Raw genomic sequence first — 20,573 nt, forward strand, 5'->3', positions numbered from 1 at the left:
ATAAGAAAATTCCAGTCATTAGTTGCATTAACAGAAGATCTTCAAATTACAGTGTTCTGGAAATACAGGGTTGTTTATTTTTATTTTTTCCAAATTTTAAGTTACTGGGACAACTTTAAAGGTAAATATATGCTTATAATGAGATATTTTAATAATTTTGCTGTTAAGCAATATGAGTAAAAGCCCTGTGTTAGCAGGTTTCTTTCGGAATCCTTAATGTACAGACAAGGACTTGGTACAGAGTCTACAGGAAAATGTCAAAGCTTTGGATGCCTGGAGTGAATCTACTGACCAGATGATCGCAACTCTTATTGCCAAGTCCTCTGAATTTTTTTTTTAACAACTCATGATCATCTCAAGGAGTGCTTGTTACTTATTTTGCATTTGACCCTGGTGACTTCAAACAATAGACTTACATAGCTATACATTTCAACTGCTTTTATAGTTCCAAACATCTGGACAGAACTGATAAGAAATTTTACTTTCATCAACGTCAAAAAGACATATTGAACAGGATCAGCAAGGGTCAAACTGATCCTTCTAGGAGGTGGACTCACACCCCACTGTGTGTGTTTTTAAAGGACAATTATGATTAATTTTCTATGTACATGAAAATTATTAGCTCCTATTGATACTGTTATGTTCACTTGCCAGTCCCAGCAAATTCTTAGTGCAAACATAATATCTGAGCTTTGTAAACCCCAAAACAATTCATGTAGCAATGAAATTATATAAAAATCACAACATTTTGAAATTCAGTATACAGGAATGAATGCTTTGTCAAGCCTTCTTTATATCATAATGTGCTATGGCATACACCCTATTTCAGATCCTCTTGTTTAGAATCAAATTTCAGTGACTAATCCTTTTTATACATATTTGGTGAAGAGGCCCAATTACAGATCAACTTGGTACGGGAGATTTAAAAGTTCAATAATGCTAGAGCTGCACCTGTTTATGTCACTTCAACAGTCTGTTTAAGCTAAGTAAACTATGGAGGACAAGTTCAAAATAAGTGGTTACAAAGCCCACAAAATCATCACAAACTGCTTTGTCTATGTTGGGTCCAATGTTTACCTCAAGAGATGTGGGACATCCAAAGCATCACAGTTAAATAGTTGGTATAACAAAGCAATGGCAATTTTGCCAAGCTTTTCAACTCTTGAACGAACGACGCCATGACTCAAAACGAATTCTACACATTCAATACTAAAAGGTACTGGACAACATTTATGTCATTCACGCAAAGCTGGGTCTTCTTCCTCTCCATCGGGATTGAATCTATTAAAATGTATGCTGAAATCGTGCTCCGCTTCAACACTGCCAAGTTCACTTGAAGCAGACACAATGGCTGGGCGAACAGCCCTTGCTTCTGGCTGACAGTTTTGTTGTGTCTGAGGATGGGCACTTTGAGAGATAGAGCTGGACTTCTGCTTGGGTTGAGCGGCTTGGACTGGGTTAGCAAATCCCAAATTGCTCAGGGCGTCTAATGTTCCATCAGGGTCAATCATTGAATTTATCACTGAATAAACAAAGAAGAGAGAGGTTTGCTAAAAATCATGATCACAGTCTGTGGACCAAGAACACACATCTCTATGTTAGAATTCCTCCATTTTTGAAGAAATGTTGCTGAATCTCTGCATAAAATTGCAAAGACCCCCCTTTAACTTTTCACAATCTAGAAGTCTAGCTATTCTCCTCAGTCTGCACACATACAACCAACACGGACAATACTCTGACTTATACAAGTTATGCTGCCCTCAGGGAACCTCTGTCTAAAACTGAAGCCGATTTACCCTGCACTACACTGCCTTCTTTTCTAGAGACCTAGTCTTCTGCTACTAACTCTGGTACTAACTGGAAATGGAGACACTTCTACTCATATGCACTTCTGAGACATTACAGTATTCATTAATAAAATTGTGGATCATCTCATTAGGCAGCCTCTAGAAACTGCATTTTCTAAAGGGACAAAAAACGCTTATGCTTTGACATGCATTTTTCTACTTAGTTGGGTAAACTAAGAGAGAAAATCATTTTCTCTTTAACTTCTGAAAGCTCTGAAATGAGAACTAACTTCTTGAACTTCCCAGTATTCTTGAGCCTGGGGGCACTTTCAAAATTTTAAGAAAAGGTAGGGGGCATCCACAAAATTCTGCAATGGGGGGCAGAATTTCAATTTCTGTTTCTATGGATGTGAGGGAATTTACCACTTAAATATATTTGAGCTTACATCTGGGCACGATGGGTGTTAGATTATTTCCAGTCCCTTCTCCCATACATATGTATATTGTAAAGCTTCAATTAATAAAGCATTCATGGAAAAAAGGGGAAGTTTCAGTTTTTGAAGGGGGCCAACAATTTTTTCAGTATAAGTGGCATTGCCCAGACTTACAAATATTTACAATTGAAATAATTTGTGGCAGATGGCCTTAGTTACAATTCACAAGTCCTTGCAGGATCCAGGACTCTGATAGGGGAATCCAGATGAAGCCTGAACTGGGAAGGCCATAAGCCTGGGTATGTTGCATTGATTTGTATGAAAATATTCTAGATAAAGCAGGTGCTAGGTTAGAGCTTTTCTTGTGCCTCTTCACATATTTACTTGCAGTTCTCATAATGACAGTCCCTTCTCCTCCCTTCTTTTCTGCTGCTGAGGAAGCTCATTTTGTCACAAAGCAGTTTCTAGCAAATGTATGCCCCTAAATAAAGACAGCATGAGCCTAACTGCAAGCTCAGGTGCCCGTTACCCAAAAGCTATGGCTATTATCTAGGCTTTTCAGGAGATGGTTGGACATTGGCTCCCTGACCATCCCAGTCCCGTCACCATCACTGCACGTTCTGGGTCTCCTCTCACCTTTAGCACACCTTGAGTGGAAAGGGGTAGGGGAGAAGGACATTGCGACCTGAGTCCATGAAGGGTAATGAAAGGGGAAAGAAGGAATGTGAAAGGTGACAAAGAAGAGTAGAATCAGAGGGAGTGTGGATGGGGCGAAGGAGGAAAAGAGGGAATGTTGAAGGGGCCAGAAAGCAGGACAGTAAGCGACTGACAGGAAATCTGTTGGTAGGTGCCACAGTGCTGACAGGTGCCACACTGGGAATCAGGGTCTAGGGCACTGGAAAAGACTAGAATCAATCTGTGATCTCAGGTTCCCTTTTCCTTGCAAATTCTTATGGAAAGCAAGAAAACAACACTGGTGGCAACTTGACAGAACAATTTTACGGAAATATACAAAAGAGAAAGGGAAGGTGACTTGAATAAGTAGGCCTCTCGCTTTTTCAGAGTATCTTCAACCAGATCGGAAAACCACAGAAGTCTGGGCCAGTAAAGCATAATCAGGAGCACCTGTGCACTAATCATACCAACTAAGAAGGGTTGTGCAAAAAATGTTTTTGGTAAATTTTGGGTTTGAATTTATTGCACCCGATTTTTTCGGTAAACCCAAAATAAGCCAAATACTTGTACTGGTAAAGGAGTATTTCGACTTTATTTCTGGGTTTACAGAAAAATTTGGGTCCGTTATACTCTATGGGGATTTTTTTCGAAGCTCCTGTGGGGGCATTTTTGAAGGTAGAGTCCCCAAATTTGCAGCATAGCTGCAAGGAACTCTCCTTAGACAGACACCGAAGTTTGGTGAACATTGGGACAGGGGGTCCAATTTTATGGGCCCGCAAAGGGATCACCCCCATCCTTCAGGCATTTGTGAGCCGAGCTGTCCATTGGTTTTCAGGTTCAGAAGTTCAGCGTTGCTGAGGAATGTGGAAAGAGCCAACTGGCAGGCTGGCACCACAAAGTATGGGGGTTCCCTTCGTATCTGGGGCACATAGCATGATGTCAATGCAAATTAGCTTCCAAACTGAGGAAAACGGCTTAAATTCAGCAATAGCTATTTCGACAACTCTAACTTTTCCCAGTCATTAAAAAAAATTAGTAAATACCTTGTAGTTGCTTTTCTACTCTCTTCAGTTCTTGTAATATTGATGATATCTCCTGCAGGGAGTATATTACAAGCATTAACTTCATTAAGGGGAAAAATAACCATATTTTGTCATTACATAAACTACAATAATGGTTGATGATCCCTGTTGATGCGGAAGAGAAACTGGAGTATATTAAAGCATTTTTAGCACACCAGCTAAAGTTTTAAAGCTATGCACATGAGAAAATGAAGGGATACAAAGTAGCATCATTTAACAATCCAGTTCTGGAACACCTCAGGGTTTTACCTCCAAATCAGACTGAACAGATTCTTTCTTCTGTTAGAATCCTTCAAGTTCGCACTAAATTGGAAAGGAACAAGGCTCCCAGGTAAGCACTGGCTCTGGAAACTCCAGCTTCACAGAAGCCAACACTTAGCTCACTGGGCAATGCATGCCCTCTAGCTGAATGACTACACATATGGCTTATTGGGTTATAGTACAGTAATGACACAATGTTTGCTTCAGAGGAGAAAAACTGAGCAATTAAATCTTTCTTGCCAAGATTAAATTACATTTTAAATTCTGGAATAATTATTATGAATATTGTCGAAGGCTTTCACGGTCAGAGTTCATCAGTTCTTGTAGGTTATCCGGGCTGTGTGACCGTGGTCTTTCTTCTGCTAGAATCCTTCAGGTTCGCACTAAATGGGAAAGGAATAAGGCTCCCAGGTAAGCACTGGCTCTGGAAACTCCTGCTACACAGAAGTCAACACTTAGCTCGCTGGGCAATGCATGCCCTCTAGCTGAAAGAAAATACCAAGACCACGGTCACACAGTCCGGATAACCTACAAGAACTGATGAATTATTATGAACTTAAATCCTTACTAGATGTTTAGTGCATTGATCTAACATGGTGGGGTCCTTTTCAAGATCTATACCAGTAGATATCCGGGACAACTGCTTACTGTTTAGCTAACATACCTTGCATATGTGTACTTTCGATGCAGGATTTTGTTTTAAACAATTCTTTGTACTGTAGTTCACTAAAAGTGGTGTAAAAAAGATTTAACCTGAGAGATATATTTTACTTGCAAAGTATCCAAAATCTATTTTATTTAAAAACCTTTACACAGATTTTATGCCCTTTCCCTTTATAAAGTTGCCTGTGGATGAATTTGAAACAGTTTTTTCATACCATGCTTGACGTTTTCACAATTGGAACATCAGTTTCAGCTCGCAGTTTCTTTTCAATATCTTCCCAGTTCCGGTCTTTGTCCTTAAACAGTATTCTATAGCCAAGAAGTACAGAAGGGTGAGATGAACTATACAGTGTGCATATTATTTAGTGAAAGTCGAAACTGGTCCCTTGTCTAAGAAATTCTAACTGATTCCAGCTCAAATATTAGACTACCTCACTCTCATGCTGCCCTTGCCCCATCTGAAAGCACAGTAAAATATATAACAGCAATCAATTTTACACAAGAATAATAGCTTAAAAATTGTACATGTTAAAATGAAGAGAACCACAAGATAAGCAAGAAGAAAAAAAGAAGAAAAAAGGAAGAGTTTTTATACGCTGACTTTCTCTTACCACTTAAGTATCAAAACAGCTTACAATTACCTTCCCTTTCCCTCCCCCCAACAGACACCCTGTGAGGTAGGTGGGGCTGAGAGAGCTCTAAGAGAGCTGTGACTAGCCCAAGGTCACCCAGCTGACTTCATGTGTAGGCGTGGGGAAACAAATCCAGTTCACCAGATTAGTGTCCGCTGCTCATGTGTAGGCGTGGGGAATCAAACCCGATTCTCCAGATAAGAGTCCACTGCTCCCAACCACCACTCTTAACCACTACACTATGCTACAGGAGTAAGATAAAATTTTCTGGCTTTCATAAAGACAAAACATGAACCATTGGTCCACATAGGCCAGAATGATCTGCTAATACTGGCCAGCAGCACTGCACAGTCTCATGCTAGGGTTTTTTGTAACTGCTAACCAAAATCCTTTAAATTGGAAATGCCACAACAAAACCTGGAATCTTAAATAAATCAAAGGGTATGTTGCAGTGTGGAGCTATCATTTAATACAACTTCCAGGTTACCAGACCAGGCCCAAAAATTTTCAATGCAGTGTAGCTGCTCTGAAGGTCAGAACACATTTCCAGCTACTTCCAGCAGTAAAATAAAGTTGCTGAACATTTATGGGATTAGTATTTTGAGGTATTTGAGACATCACATCTATGTCTGAATAATGGCCTCAATGTGTGGATTAAAAATCTGTACAATGGAGCCATTTACAGAAAGGGGGTACTTTTCTAAAAGTCTTTGGGAAGCCCCAGGTTTGCAGAGAAAAAAATGAAATGTAAAAAAATACAATAAAATTGTAGGGATAAACATCTTAAAATCATAGAAGCAATGTCTACTTCTTTAAGAAAATCATGCTACTAAGATCTTACAATGCAGTCTTTGTGAAATCTTGGTGGCCAGTTTGGAATTTGCTAGGCAATCGCCAACCAATAGAGCAAAGGATTCCAAGCCTCAGTTAATCTCAGCATGGGGAGGGGTAAAGGATTGGAGGAAAGGAAGGGAAAGCTGGACAGGGGAGGAAGAAAAGAGCAACAGAAAAAGGTGGGTGCAAGTAAGTGGGGGGGAGAGGCTGTAGGTACTGCAAGGGAAAGCCAAGAGTGAATAAGGGAATGTGGAAATGAGATTCCCTACTGGGAAACCTCATGGGTCACTCATTTTGTGAGTGTGTATATGGCCTCTATAGTATCTTCATGCCAAACAATCTTTTTTTTCTCCTTCCATCTTGTTGTTGTACTTCATCATAAAGGTAAAGGTCCCCTGTGCAAGCACCGGGTCATTCCTGACCCATGGGGTGACGTCACATCCTGACATTTCCTAGGCAGACTTTGTTTACGGGGTGGTTTGCCATTGTCTTTCCCAGTCATCTTCCCTTTACCCCCAGCAAGCTGGGTACTCATTTTACCGACCTCGGAAGGATGGAAGGCTGAGTCAACCTTGAGCTGGCTACCTAAAACCAACTTCCGTTGGGATTGAACTCAGGTCGTGAGCAGAGCTTGGACTGCAGTACTGCAGTTTACCACTCTGCGCCACGGGGCTCCTTACTTCATCATACTACCAGATAAAAATTGTCGGATGGAAATACCGTCTTAGCAACAAACAAACACAAAATTCTGATTTGAGCGTTGATGGGAGAGGGACTTACATGGAACTAATGGAGAGATTAGCAGGATTGGATATTATTAAACAGAGTCATCAGTGTGTCTTATCAAGACTAAACAAAACAGATACGATGAAAACATATATTCAGTGCTTCACTCACAAGACTGGAACGTGGGGGACAAACTAGGGGGTATTTCACAGCTGGTATCCAAAGTCCTTTGAAGAATCCATGCACAAATGAGTAGTGAAAAACAGCAAAATGGCTGATAGTGCAGTATAATAAAATAACGTTTACAAAGCACATTGTAAAGTAATTCTGAATTGGAACCACTTCTTATATTCTGGCAAGTGGGAAGGGGGGATGCTCCAATGAAGATGCCTAAGTCACCCTCACACTTATCCAGAGGGAACCTGACTGAGTAGCCTCCCTTTATTGAGCACAGAGGACCGCAGTGAGAAAAGGCAGGTAGGAAAGACTTGTGCTATGAGTAGAATCCTATTTTGCTGTTCTTTGGATTCAACCCCCTGAAATTGTCACATAAAAGCCCCGAAGTTTTCCTTCTCATTTGAGCAGTAACTCTAATCTAAAGATTCAGTGTAATAGTTAAGCCAAAAAGGTCAATCTTACACATCAATTTTTAATAGAAAAGAGTAGGAGTCACGAAAGCTCATACCCTGCCAGAAATTTTGTTAAGTCTTTAAGGTGCTACTGGACTCCTACTCCTTTCTACTGCTAGTGACAGACTAACAGGGCTACCCATTGTGATTTTTTAATCTGTGCTTTCAGCAAACGAATCATAGAATTTAAACTGTGACAGAGCCTTTGTTCCAAGGGAACAGCTTTGCTCATTCTTCACAGAAAGGGTACCAAGCCTTGAAATAACAGTAACTCAAGAACTTATGATACTGCATTGTTATGCAGGGCTCCACGCAATCTCACTTAAGTGACAAGCATAGCTCTTCCCAAAGTTTTCTGATGCTATCCTATATACATGACTCATGGTTTAGGATTCCTGAATACATCCGTTCAAATTACTTCGCTGTGCAGAAAGTTCACAGATAAAACTTGATCTTATTACCTCACCCACTGCATACAATCCTGAACAAGTAACAAACATATATAAAGGGAGGGAAATAAATCCTCATCTGAAATAGGCTGCATTGAGACATCACAAAGAACCTTTCTCTGTGACAGTCACGGATACACCTGGTTCTCATGCTCCCTCTGGGGATTCTAAACAGAGATTTAGAATCCTAACAAGTGGGAACCTGTAAGGACTTGTGGGAGGCATCTCACTTCCCCAGGGTTGCCAACCTCCAGGTACTAGCTGGACATCTCCTGCTATTACAAATGATCTCCAGCCAAAAGAGATCAGTTCACCTGGAGAAAATGGCCGCTTTGGCAATTGGACTCTATGGCATTGAAGTCTCTCTCTGCCCCAAACCCCGGCTTCCGTAGGCTCTGCCCCCAAAATCTCCAGGCATTTCCCAACCTGGTGCAGGCAACCCTACACTTTCCCCTCCCCCACTATTTCCTCTTTCCCTTTCCTGAAAGCCCCCATAGTCCTTCCCTTTCCCTGCCTCCTTTTCACCCAACAGCCAACCAACATTTATCTGCCCCTCTGTCTTCAGCTTTCCCTCTCCCCGCCAGCAACCTCTACCTAAGAAAACTGTGTGATGCCGGCAACTGGGCCAGGCCCACTTGCATGGTAGAGAACCCTCAAGGACTTGTGGGGTGGCACCTCACTTTCTCCTCTATCCTCCTCCCCACACTATTTCCTCTTTCCCTTCCCCAGGCAACCCCATACCCTCTCCCCTTTCAATGCCTCATTCCCTCCTCAGCCATTCACCAACTTACCTTTTATCTACCTCCCATTTTCAGCTATATGTATTATTTATTTACTTCATTTTTACCCCACCTTTCTCCACATTACTCTCCTTTTTATCCACAATAGCCCTGTGAGGTTGGTTAGGCTGAAAGTATGTGACGGGTACAAAATCACCCAGTGAGCTTCCACAGCCAGATAGGGATTCAAACCTGGGTCTTCCAGACCATACTCTGAAGCTGGAACCACTATACTGCACTGGCTTTCATAGGGTTGCTACTGTTGAACAGTAGCAAACAGCCAGGACTAACTGAGTCATGCAAGTCCCATGGTATCAAGTCACCCAGAGGTTGCTGCCAGGCCTATGTTTGGCATCCTCCAGGTGGGACCTGGAGATCTCCCAGAATTACAAGTAAACTCCAGATGTCAGAGATCTGTCCCCCTAGAGAAAATGGCTGCTTTGGAGGGTGGACTATATGGCATTATATCCAACTGAGGCCTCTCCCCACCCCCCCAAAAAAACCCTACTCTCTTCAGATTCCACCATGCAATCTCCAGGAATTTCCCAACCGGGAACTGGCAACCCTAGCTGGGCCTGGGCCCAATGCATCCTCCCTAAAGTAGGCCTGGGAATTGCCCTGCCCCCTCCCCCCCGCCTTTTACTGACAAAACCATGCCTGGAATCTGTGGTTGCCTAGAAACGGCCACTAAGGAAATCCATTGCTTAAAGCTACAGGCAATCCTTTTATCAGGCTGGGTGGAAGTCTTGAGGAGAATTACAATCTTATGAGCCTATTCCTCCAGCTCTATGCCATCTTGGGTTCCTGGGAACCAAAGAAACAATCAAACAAACAAAGAATCTGGGATATAGCTCTTCAAGTTGATAGAGCTTAGGTCCATTCTCATCTGGCAGGACATCACAGTCAAAATTTTGTTCTAGTAAATTACCTCTTTGTCTTAGAATTTCCTAAATACCACAGAGCTTTTACTTTGGCCCATTTCAACACTCTACCTTCAGCTCCGCTGCACAACAAATATCCAGGTATCCCTTATTCCCCCATTTGTGTTTTCCAACTGAACGCTGTGGAAACAGTTGGAAACGTGTTACTTCACTGTTCCTTTTATAAGGATATCTGTTCCCTATATATTACCCCTATTTAATCTAAGTTTCTGGGCAGATACACTCTTCTTACAGACAGCCTTAAAGTGTAATCCTAAAGGGGGGGTGAATGGGCTGAGGGAGCTGAGTGACCCATAAACTGGCATATCTTGAAGATACGTCGGCATAAGGGCCAGTTATGCTGGCGCAGGCCCCCAGTGCTGCTGCACAGCTCTCAGGCACTGGCGCATCTCTGCAGTGGCTGTGTGCCGAGGCAACACAGGTTCAGCGCTCTGTGCCAGCATGGTAGTTGGTGGTTCTGGAGGCGTGGCCACAGTCAGTTGGCTCCCTGAGCCCTTTCAGCCCGGGAGCACCACCTGACAGTGGTGCAAAGTTACACCAAGAAAAAGCACGGCATAGCCCATAGGCGTCCATTACAGTGAAAAATCAAGCGTCCGCCACTGATGCAGCCACACCCACTAGGCCCCAAACAGATCAGGATACCGACTAAGGGTGTGACCAATCACCTCTCTGCCCTGCCGTGGCCAAGCCACTGCACCAGCACCCAATTGCCCTACAAAAATCCCAACCAGGACACTCCACAACTCAGTAGGCAGGGCATGTGGCACGGGATGTTGTCCGACAGCTCCCTGCCGTGCAGACTTAAGAGTGAGCAGCAGGAAAAGCACAATGAGGGCACTTAGCATTCTTGGGTAAGCACTCTGCACAAACTTTGTGGCTGATCTCTCTCAGTTCTGAACCCTAACAGGTACTCCATCTCCTCAGCCAGGACCCAAAGGGACAGCCGCACACTCACAGGTAAGCAGGGGCATTTCTCCAAACCTCCTTTCCCCTTTCCCTTCACTCGTGGTTGGGAGCCACCCCAGCAACACCCCCTCCTGCCCTTGAGTCTGGCAGCCGATGGGGCCGGCAGGAGTTCCGTTCCCCCCTACCATCACCCCCGCATGCAAGGGGGTGTGGTATGTGGGGGCTGGGCCAGAACAGCTGCTGGGGGAGAGGGCCCAAGCTGTTGGCTCTGCACTGGACTGGTAGCTCAAGCAGTTGCTGGGCTCCCCCTTGGACAGAGAGCAAGGAGGGGCGGAGCCCCACCGTGCTGAGTGAAGTGGGTAACCACACAATCCCTGGACTCAGTCCCTTGCAGGATCAGACTCCCATGGAGCAGATGCCAAGGAGGACAACACATGTACAGTTAGTGGGACATCAGCTCCAGACAGGTGAGGGTGTTCTGGATGGCACAAGCCTTTTGCCGGGGTGGTGGTAGAGCCTGTGGCAGAGTCTCGCCCCAAGGGCTGCTGAGTAGACTCTTTGGCGACCCTTGAGAGACCTGTCAGCGCCCAACAAAGAACTCTTGCCCCCTTCCTGCGGATGCACGTGTGTTTTTCTATTCTGTAGGTGGAGATACAACGGAGAGCTCCAGCTACTGACCCCCCATGCCACACTGAGCCCTGGCTGCAGAACAAGCCTGCCATTGGATGGCGCCAATCATATGTAGTTGGCTTTCTTGGTCCTCTGGCCCAAGTGAAAGCCGCCCCAGGAGAATTACACCATTTCCCCAGAGGTGACCCAGAAGTGGAGTTTGGTTCTCTCAGCTCAATTGCCTCTAAAGACCTCCAATAAAGTGTCTTCATTATTCACAACTATGTCTTTGCGTGTGTGTTTCTGGGGGTCATTGGAGGGTGGGTAGGGAGGCTTATTTGCACCGCAGATGCTGCAATCGGCCCGCGGAGTGGATGGAGCTCATCCTGCTAAAGATGGTGACACATCTGCATGGACAGACCTAGGGGTGCTATGCCCTTTGCCCCTGAACTGCGGGCCTTCAGCCGAAAGTGCAAACAATGACTGGAGGTGTCTGCAGGGAGTGGAGTGTAATCAGTTGAGAAATAGCTGGGTTCTTGGGGCTGGGCCAGCGGGACGAGACAGCAAAGAGTGAGGTTTGACTGACTGACATTTCCAATTGATTGGGGGGACATTGGGAACAGGCTCTATGAGTTCAGAGCTTGGTTGTGGCTGGATGCTAAGAAAAAATTCTGGTTCTGCAGACATCCTTAGCTAGCAGAAACAAATCCATGTCCTGTTGAAGAAGAATATTTGCTGCTCGCAGAATGTGATAATTCCTAGCTCTGAAGTCACTGTCGCCCCTTCCGCTTTTCAGGAGAACAGATCAAAAGTTAAAGGCAGGATACAACACTCTGTAGGGAGCCTTGGAAAGCTCCTCTCTCTACCTCCAGGGGTCTCAATGGCCACCCTCTCTGTTAATCTGGCTTGCAGGGCTCAGGGGAACATATGCTTACATAGCAGCATGCCGCTGCAGGGGTGTGATGGCTCATGGCTGCTTCCCCTTCCCACGACCTTGGTTAGGCGGCTGCGGTCATGCTGTATGGATGCTGTGGCTCAGTAGTAGGTCTGGCTTAGGGTATTCATGGGGGGGGTGCTGGGGCCCAAGTCAAAACTGGGAGCCAATTCTGGGCCCATGCCAATACCAGATGTGCTCCCATACATGCTCACTCTCAATGTGCAGCGGTCTGGCTTAGGGTATTCATGGTGTGTGTGTGTGTGCTGGGGCCCATGCCAATACTGGCAGGTGCCCAGAGACATCTGGGGGGACTTGGACCCATTAAGAGACTGGTGATGTGCCACTAACAGCCAGCCAGCCTCCCTGGACATGTCCCTCTCTGCCCTGGGCCAGGTGCTTGGCTCAGCCACCGTGCTGGGCAGTCCCTGATTGGTTCTGTCTGTCCTGTTCATCAGAACCCCACCACCTCCTCACAACATGTCCACAGAATGTCATAATAAATGAAGTTTTTAAAAAGCTATCTTAAGAAACCTAATCCTGTCAGGCTAAAACAACAGATCTGCCATGACACGCTTCTGTTTCTGACTATTTCGTCTTCTACCACTATCTTGTAAGAAAAACTTCCCAAAAAAATCTGTATCTGTTCAGAAACCACATTATGATGTGTGGATATGATGCTTATAAACACTCAATAATGACAACTAATGTCCCTTTCTGCCATCCATCCAGGTATTCCTTCTGCTTTTATTTTTGATGAAGCCTGTACGCTGAAGATTACACTCCTCCTGAGTGCTTCCTTAGATTTCCAGAAATGGCTGTAAAGCTTTCAAATGCTCCTCTTGCTTTAGAAATCTTGTGATATCTGGATCCCAATGTTACCGGAAGTGATTACAGCTCACGTGAATATTCATCAGTTTTGATTTTTTGCATCTGGTGTTGACTTTTGCCTAAAAGGACGAAGCCATGCAAATATTTGATATCTTTGAGGCCATCTGCAAAGGCAAGCAACTTTACCTCAAGCCTTTGTGAACCTGTAAAAATTAAAATTTTCAAGGGGGGTTGTTGTTAAAAAACAGAAGGATATTCATTGTATGTCAAACTGACAAACTGTATGAATGGTTCTGGAGCAGCTCTGTTAGTCATTTGATTTATTTCTGCATTAATCCTTGCATAAACTATGTGAGCCGTGACACAAAAGAACACTGGGGATCCCATACACATAACCAATATCTTAAAACTACTCATATAGCTACAGATGAAAGAAAAGCATATAAATACCACATTTGAATCTATTATATTATTTTTAAAAAGTATTGTTGGTTTCCCCCAATATGCTATTATGACAACATTTGGGGGACGTCTGGAAGAGCCTCTACTGGATTATAGGAATCCTTGGCCAAGTCTGTTAGTGAGCCCTTGCGCAAGCTCAGTTATTGGCCTGTATCTACCGATGAAGTTCTTAAAACTTAATGGTACCCCACTATTTCTTTTTACAACAAGGGACAGCAAACCCTCCAACTGCAGACCCCAACTCTGCCCCCCATGCTGTTTTTGAGGGTCTGTGTACCCTTAAGGGAAAAAATCCAGGAGGCAGGGCTCATTGGGCTACAGGAGGAGAAAGTAAACAGTGGAAATGGCCACTCTTTCATAAGAAGAAGTAAGTACATGGTTGAATGTAGACCTGTAACCTTTCTGGAACTGACTACTTGTCATATATTATAGCCATCAAGTGTTTTTACTTATTGTATGTGGGTTGGTTTCTAGTGATGCATATTAGTGTAGAGAGCCAGCATGGTGTAGTGGTTAAGAGAAATAGTTGAGAAGAGCTACTCTACTATGAACAGTGAATATGGCAGAAACCGACCAGTATCCAAATGAGGGCTTCTACAGCAAAACTCTAATTACTTTAGTATATAACAACTATGGTTGGGTGCATGTACTGAAAAGTTAAACCCATGAATGTTATTTTAGGAGCTGAAGAATGAGCTATGAGCAAGAAGTCTTCTGTTTACATCTCAGCTTAGCCATAGAATCTGAGTAGCCTCACAGCTATAATATGCATTTACTATATGGCCTACCATTCAAAGTTGTGAGGATTACTAAGGTCACATATGGGAAGCAGTCTGAACAAATCACAAAGTGCTCCATTGATATTTTTATTTCCAGTATGACCCAGGGCATTTTGAAAAGGAAGAGGGGGGCTGGTGAGGGCAGAATTTTACTGTTTTACAAAAGAAGGGAACAGAGATTACCAGAATGGCTAACAACAGTTAGTGTAGGAAAGGCTGCTCTGAAAAACTTTGAGAGCTGAGTGTAGTCAAAAAAAGAGGAAAGTGTTTTATAACTTCAGAAGGTTAGAAGAAAGGTTTTGGAAGAAGATTCTTTTTCATATTTACAAATGGAATGAAACTGAAGGATTAATATTATGCTACAGGATCAGTAATTTGCAGCTGTGTTATTTATAGGAGCGGAAGTTACTATTGCTGTATTGCAAAGCGACAGGTCTAATTAAAACAGCAGATGTTAGCAAAGCAGGAAAATGTTGATCTCTTCTCACATTCCCTTATTTTCTAATCACAGATGCCTCCTAGTCCGTTTTTAGCCTGATAAAACATGATCACAAATTGGTGAACATTCTGTTGGCGCTTTTAATAGTTTGAAGCCACAATGGCATTTTGCCAAAGTCCATGGTACATCTACAACTGGGGGAACCAACTGTGTCCTGGCTCCAGTGAACTTACTGGTTATGTGTGGTGGGGAGCAAATGTACTTCAAACGATCACTCCGTCTTCCGCATTGATGGACACCTATTTATGTGGGCATTTCACTGGCCTAAGGCCTACATGCAAGCATGCAACGTGCCCAGACTCAAGTCATGCAAACAGAAGAGAGACTATGTTATTTGGTCTACAGGCACAGAATATCTAGATGCGAATGCTATGCTAATTAAAGACTCACATGTGAATCTCTGGCACAAATTGAACTATATTGTGGTATGGCTGTGACACTAAACATAGCCCTGTCTTTCTTTAGAGGAAATATTAAGGAGCCCTCTATTGACAGATCCTAAATGTGACTTGATCAAAGCCAGCAAAGTGTTTTTAATCGCCACGGTCTCTGCTGACTGTATTTGTTGCACAAACATCACCACAAGGAAGACACAGCAACAAGAAACCAAATTAGCTTCATTGTGTCCCCTTGGCTGTTTGTGCAAGGGAATTAAATAGAATACATATTCAATATGTCACACTAGAAAACATACAGATTCATAAAAACACAAAAACGCCACTGACAACTTTCCACTAATTTTAATGGAACGTAACAGAACACCAACCTTTTGAACAACAATTATTGGAACATATGTTTTAATGAAGAACAAAGGTTACCTGATTTTGCCAGCTGTTTTATCTATGGATTGTCTAATCTTCCGAGAAAACTGGAATACTGAAGACAACAGCAGGGTATCTCCCATAACCTGAAATATTTTGAAGAGAAGACCAGTATTCACTGAAATAAAATACCACTTTGCTAGTTAGCCCTACAGTTTCTAAACTACTTTCTAAAAATTAAGTCATCATTAATACAATAGCATAAATAAGCTATATATTGAGCAAGCACTGTAGAAGATTTTCTCTCCAAACCAGTGCTCTGACGTACTTTCCCCTTACTTCAACAGGAGCACAGAATCATGTAGAACTATAAATGTGACATGCTTATGTAAGAAAATTATCTCAAGTTAGAAATACAACGAAGTCATGAATCTGTTTTTTTTTAATGGGAGAACAAGCACTTTCAATTCATGGAAAGCAATATATGCCTTGATGAGTGAAATAGGAATTTCATGAAAGCATCCGTCTCCCCCCCACCCCAATAGCAAAGAAAGTGTATTATTACCGTCTGACATTTTTTAGTACCCTTCTCACTTCAAATCATGTTCCATTACAAGAAATCAGACCAGGTGAGAGAACCAAACTGTGTGTATCAAATCCAACCCTCATTAGATTAATGGCAACAACTGATAAGTAAGCAAAGTTACTTTAGCCACTTATATCTCACCTATATGGTACAACATTCACAGTGGCCCAACATTAAAAACAACAACCAAGGAGGATATAATGGCACGACAGAGACTGTCTATTAATAGTGTGTCAGCTGTTCACTGCCTAGCTTTTCCTTGCTGCTAATGCACTTTCCCCTGCAATTCTCTGAATGTACAAAGTAGCCTACAACAGAATATCTGAGCAGTCCCTTGTGACAGCAGTAAATTTGCTATGCTTGTATGTAATCTGCCTAGTTTGACCTTATATCAGAATGAACACTACTGACAAAAGGTTTTTTTTTGGGGGGGGGGAGGGGTGTTAAGTGAAGTTCTACTTGGGAAAGTTCACGACATAAACTCCCTACATTTATAAATCTTTACCCCAACAGGAGTCAGACCCAGAACCCTTGAATTTATATTCAGCTCACAATAGGCTTTACTTGTGCCAGTGCTACTAGTCAGCCCTCCCTGCCGATCTCTTGCATGATTCTCAAGGATCCCTTCCCCCACCCAAAAAACCCCTTCTTTTGAGAAGTGGGGAGGAAATCACTAGTACTTAGGAAAACTCACTACTGGCAGATGTCACATTTCCAGGTCATTTTTAACTGGGAATGAAGCTCATGAGCATGTTCAGGAGCATGACTTTCTGCTGAAGAGAATGGGATTTCTTCAAGGCAGAGAAAAGTACAAATCCTCAACCTCCAAATACAATCCCATGACTGCTGGCAGATCAGAAATAGTGACATTTGGGTAGCATGCGAATTTCAATTTCCTCTGCCTCCTAATTCACTTCCGGAGACACAGACAGATAGATTCCATCCTTCAAGCAGACAGTGACGCCTCAGCATCTGGGTTAATGGCACTGGTGGACCCTGAGTGAAGTATCACTCCCCTGCTCCACCTCCACTCTTGGAGATGCTATAGCATATGTGAGCAGTCACCTCTACCCACCCACAATTCTGAGCCTCTCTTGAGCACACAGAGAAGGGCAGGCATTTCCTCAGATTTTGAACACATGAACACATGAAGCTGCCTTCTACTGAATCAGACCCTTGGTCCATCAAAGTCAGTATTGTCTACTCAGACCGGCAGCGGCTCTTTAGGGTCTCAGGCAGAGGTCTTTCACATCACCTACTTGCCTAGACCCTTTAACTGGAGGTGCCTGGGATTGAACCTCATGTTCTTCTGCTTTCTAAGGGTAGGCTCATCCGTCTGAGTGTTTTGGTACTGAATGCTAACGAAAGGCTGGGTACTGACTCCCTGTTTTTCCCTAGGCTCTTTATATAAAAACAAAAATAATTTCTAGACTGGAGGATACATACTTCATCCCTACTCCAGGTTCGTCGGTGTGTAATTGTTGGGGGTTCAGGAAGATCTGTTGGCTGTGGTTTAGGATCGTTGGGCCGATTGTTCCCATCGGGCGTTTTCGCATTTACTATTGGAGGAATCTTTCTGAAGTTTAGACTTTCATCAAATACACGGTCAACTAGCTGAAAAATAAAAAAACGATAGTGAGAAGGTTTCATTTTCAAAAACCAGCTGGAGATATGCATTATGAAGCCCACCACTTCAGATGCTCTCTGCTTAAAGCACAGAAGAAATCAAAATAACTGCAGTAGCTGTTTTCCCTGTATATTATGAAACAAACTCTTATTAAATTTTACTAAAGCACCTAACAATTTCCATTCCAGTAGTAAAAGGATTCCTAGAGATTAAATTAGTATATTCCATCACTACAAATAGTAGACTTTACAAAGTATTCCAATAATTTTATTAAACTGATTTTCTCTTATGTTTAACATCAGTTATATTTACTGATGAATTTCTGGGAAGCTAATAGAAAGAAGGTATTCTTTTCAAAAGTAATTATTTTAGTTTTGATGTTATAGAACGAAATGTTTAGTTAAAAATGAAACAAACTTATTTAGTAAAGATGTAAGTCAACATTACCTAACTCAGAGAAAATGCATATTTACATTAGCAGAGGCTTAGTAGCATGGCTAGGAGACAATAAAAAGAAACCAACATGAACACAGTAAAATCACACTGTAAATACAATGTAAGTGTCTTTTGCAATTAAATACATCCTGTTACTAAAAAAAAAGTACAACGAACAAAGTTGTTAACCAAGTCTTATGCACAAGAAGTTGAATTAAATCAAGACAAAAAATGAGACAGAAAACATATTTCAGGGTTGGCATTGCATTTAGCATGGTTGAGTTATTTTTTTACCACTTCATTTTTAGTATTCTGTAAACTGGACCCACCCATCCCAGAGTGGAATTAAATCACTGGAATTAGTATTAAAAGGAAGTGAAAGGATCATACATGCAATGGGCACACATATGTTAGTTTCCATGTACCATTATTTAGAATATATCTGTATTTCAAAGAAGCTGATTTGCTTGAAACCTTGATGGTCACGATTGTGAAATAATGGGACATTCAATCCTATCTTTCAAATTTTGAAGTTCTGTTTAAGATTCATACCCATGTGCTAGACAGAAACCAGAATTCTTCCTCTGTTCTTTGGGCAGCACATTTCTGTATTTCAGCAGAATTTAATTTCTGGTGTAAATAAGCACTAACAGGAATAAATGCTCATATGATGCATGAACACTGGCTAACTGAAAATATTTTTAAGGATTACTGTAAGCTGTCTTGAACCATGAGAAAAGGTGGGGTATTAACTGTTTTAATAAATACATAAAAAATAAAAACACACAGAAATTGAAATCAGTTTCTGTGAATAGGGTTGGCCACATTCCCAAGGACCTCTTTATCAAATATCACTCTACTCACAAGAATAAATCAATCTCCCATATTGTTAATTATGCCAATGATCCACATGAAGACATTCATATTCTTAGTTGAAGAATTTGTTTTTGTGTACATTCTACAGAAATATTTCCTTTTAGGATAACGTTTCTACCCATTTTTATTATATTACTGATTTTTATTTATATTACTGATTTTGATGTCTTCATTAATTTTCTTAAAGTTAAATTAAATTAATTTTCTTAAAACAATCAGTAAGTTTTTCAAATTTTAATAGTCTACCTTTTCCTCATAATTTAGTTTTAACAGTCATTCAGTTCTATTGCTGCTGTTGCAAAGGCAGCTGAATTATGGCAGTACAATAAAGTGTACTAAAAGATCACAACTGTGTTTTTGACTCAGTCTGAGGGGTGTTAGATGTGGGGGGTTGATACTTATTAGCACTGCAGATGCTGAAAGCAGTCTGCGGTGCGGATGGAGCTCTTAATCCAAATTCTGGTGGCCCTTCTGCATGGAAAGACCTTGGGGTGCCAGGCTCTCTACCATCGAACTGAGGGACCTATGCCTAAAGCAAAACAGTGCTTGGAGCACCTGCAGGGTGTGGGGTGTTATCCATGCAGACAAACAAATGGTATAAGGGCCTCGGCCACTGTGCAGAGGGACAGGAAGGATCAGATCAAGAGTGGGCAGTCATGTCCAGCAGACTGGGGACACATTGGGAGTGCCTTCTATAGGTTCTCTGAGCTGGGTAGGAAAATGGAGTCCCTGTGCAGAGAGTTGGGGTATGTGTGTGCAGAGGAAGGAACAGACAGCCAGGAAAGGCTTTCAGTCACCTTAAGCATTGAAAGGATGTATTTCAGCAATGGGAAACTAAGCTGGTCAATATCAGGGGGCCTAGCAATATGGAAGCCTGCAGGGGCCAAGCAGCTCCCTGGAAACTTGGCTCCGTTTGGGTATGCTAATGAAGGGCCAGAGCGAGATAAAGCCACGGAGATAGGCCTGTGTAGGGGGCCATTTGCAAAATGCATCAGGGCTGCACTCATTGTGCACCTCAGACTTCCAGCTGGCCACATTGGATAAAATGCCACCCTAATGATAGCTGCCCTCCAAATGGGTGGTCTGCCAGTTTTTAGCTGCCTCCTTTTCATCCTGGGGCCCAGCACCCTCAGAGCTCGGAGAACCCATCTCACTGTAGGTAGGCTGACATGGGAATGTTCCATGGAAGGAACAGCAATCTGTACAGATGTGCAGTTCCCTCTATGTCCCCTGATTGCTGGACACTCAGAAAAAAATCTGGTTCTGTAGATGTCCTTAACCAGCAGAAACAAATCCATGTCCTGTAAAAGCATTATATATGCTACTCACAGGATGAGGGAATTCCTAACTCTGAAGTCCCTGAAGCCCTTTCCCCT

The 20,573-nt window shown here is 42.6% G+C and overlaps 1 protein-coding gene across 4 annotated transcripts in view; it reads right to left on the reverse strand.

Annotated features, from left to right (window-relative positions):
- Nucleotides 1–1,014: 1,014 nt before the first annotated feature.
- Nucleotides 1,015–20,573, reverse strand: part of CEP170 (centrosomal protein 170) — a 102,074-nt gene continuing 82,515 nt past the window's right edge. For all 4 annotated transcript variants that reach the window (XM_056852564.1, XM_056852563.1, XM_056852562.1 and 1 more), the window contains 5 exons: nt 17,706–17,873; nt 15,731–15,819; nt 5,118–5,211; nt 3,940–3,991; nt 1,015–1,522 (listed from right to left, as the gene is read on the reverse strand). In XM_056852564.1, coding sequence (XP_056708542.1) covers nt 1,236–1,522; nt 3,940–3,991; nt 5,118–5,211; nt 15,731–15,819; nt 17,706–17,873 — 690 coding nt within the window. In that variant the 3' untranslated portion in view covers nt 1,015–1,235. The remainder of the gene's footprint in view (nt 1,523–3,939; nt 3,992–5,117; nt 5,212–15,730; nt 15,820–17,705; nt 17,874–20,573) is intronic.

The sequence above is a fragment of the Euleptes europaea genome, chromosome 7, assembly GCF_029931775.1.
Source record: "Euleptes europaea isolate rEulEur1 chromosome 7, rEulEur1.hap1, whole genome shotgun sequence".
In the NCBI taxonomy this organism is placed as follows: Eukaryota; Metazoa; Chordata; class Lepidosauria; order Squamata; family Sphaerodactylidae; genus Euleptes; species Euleptes europaea.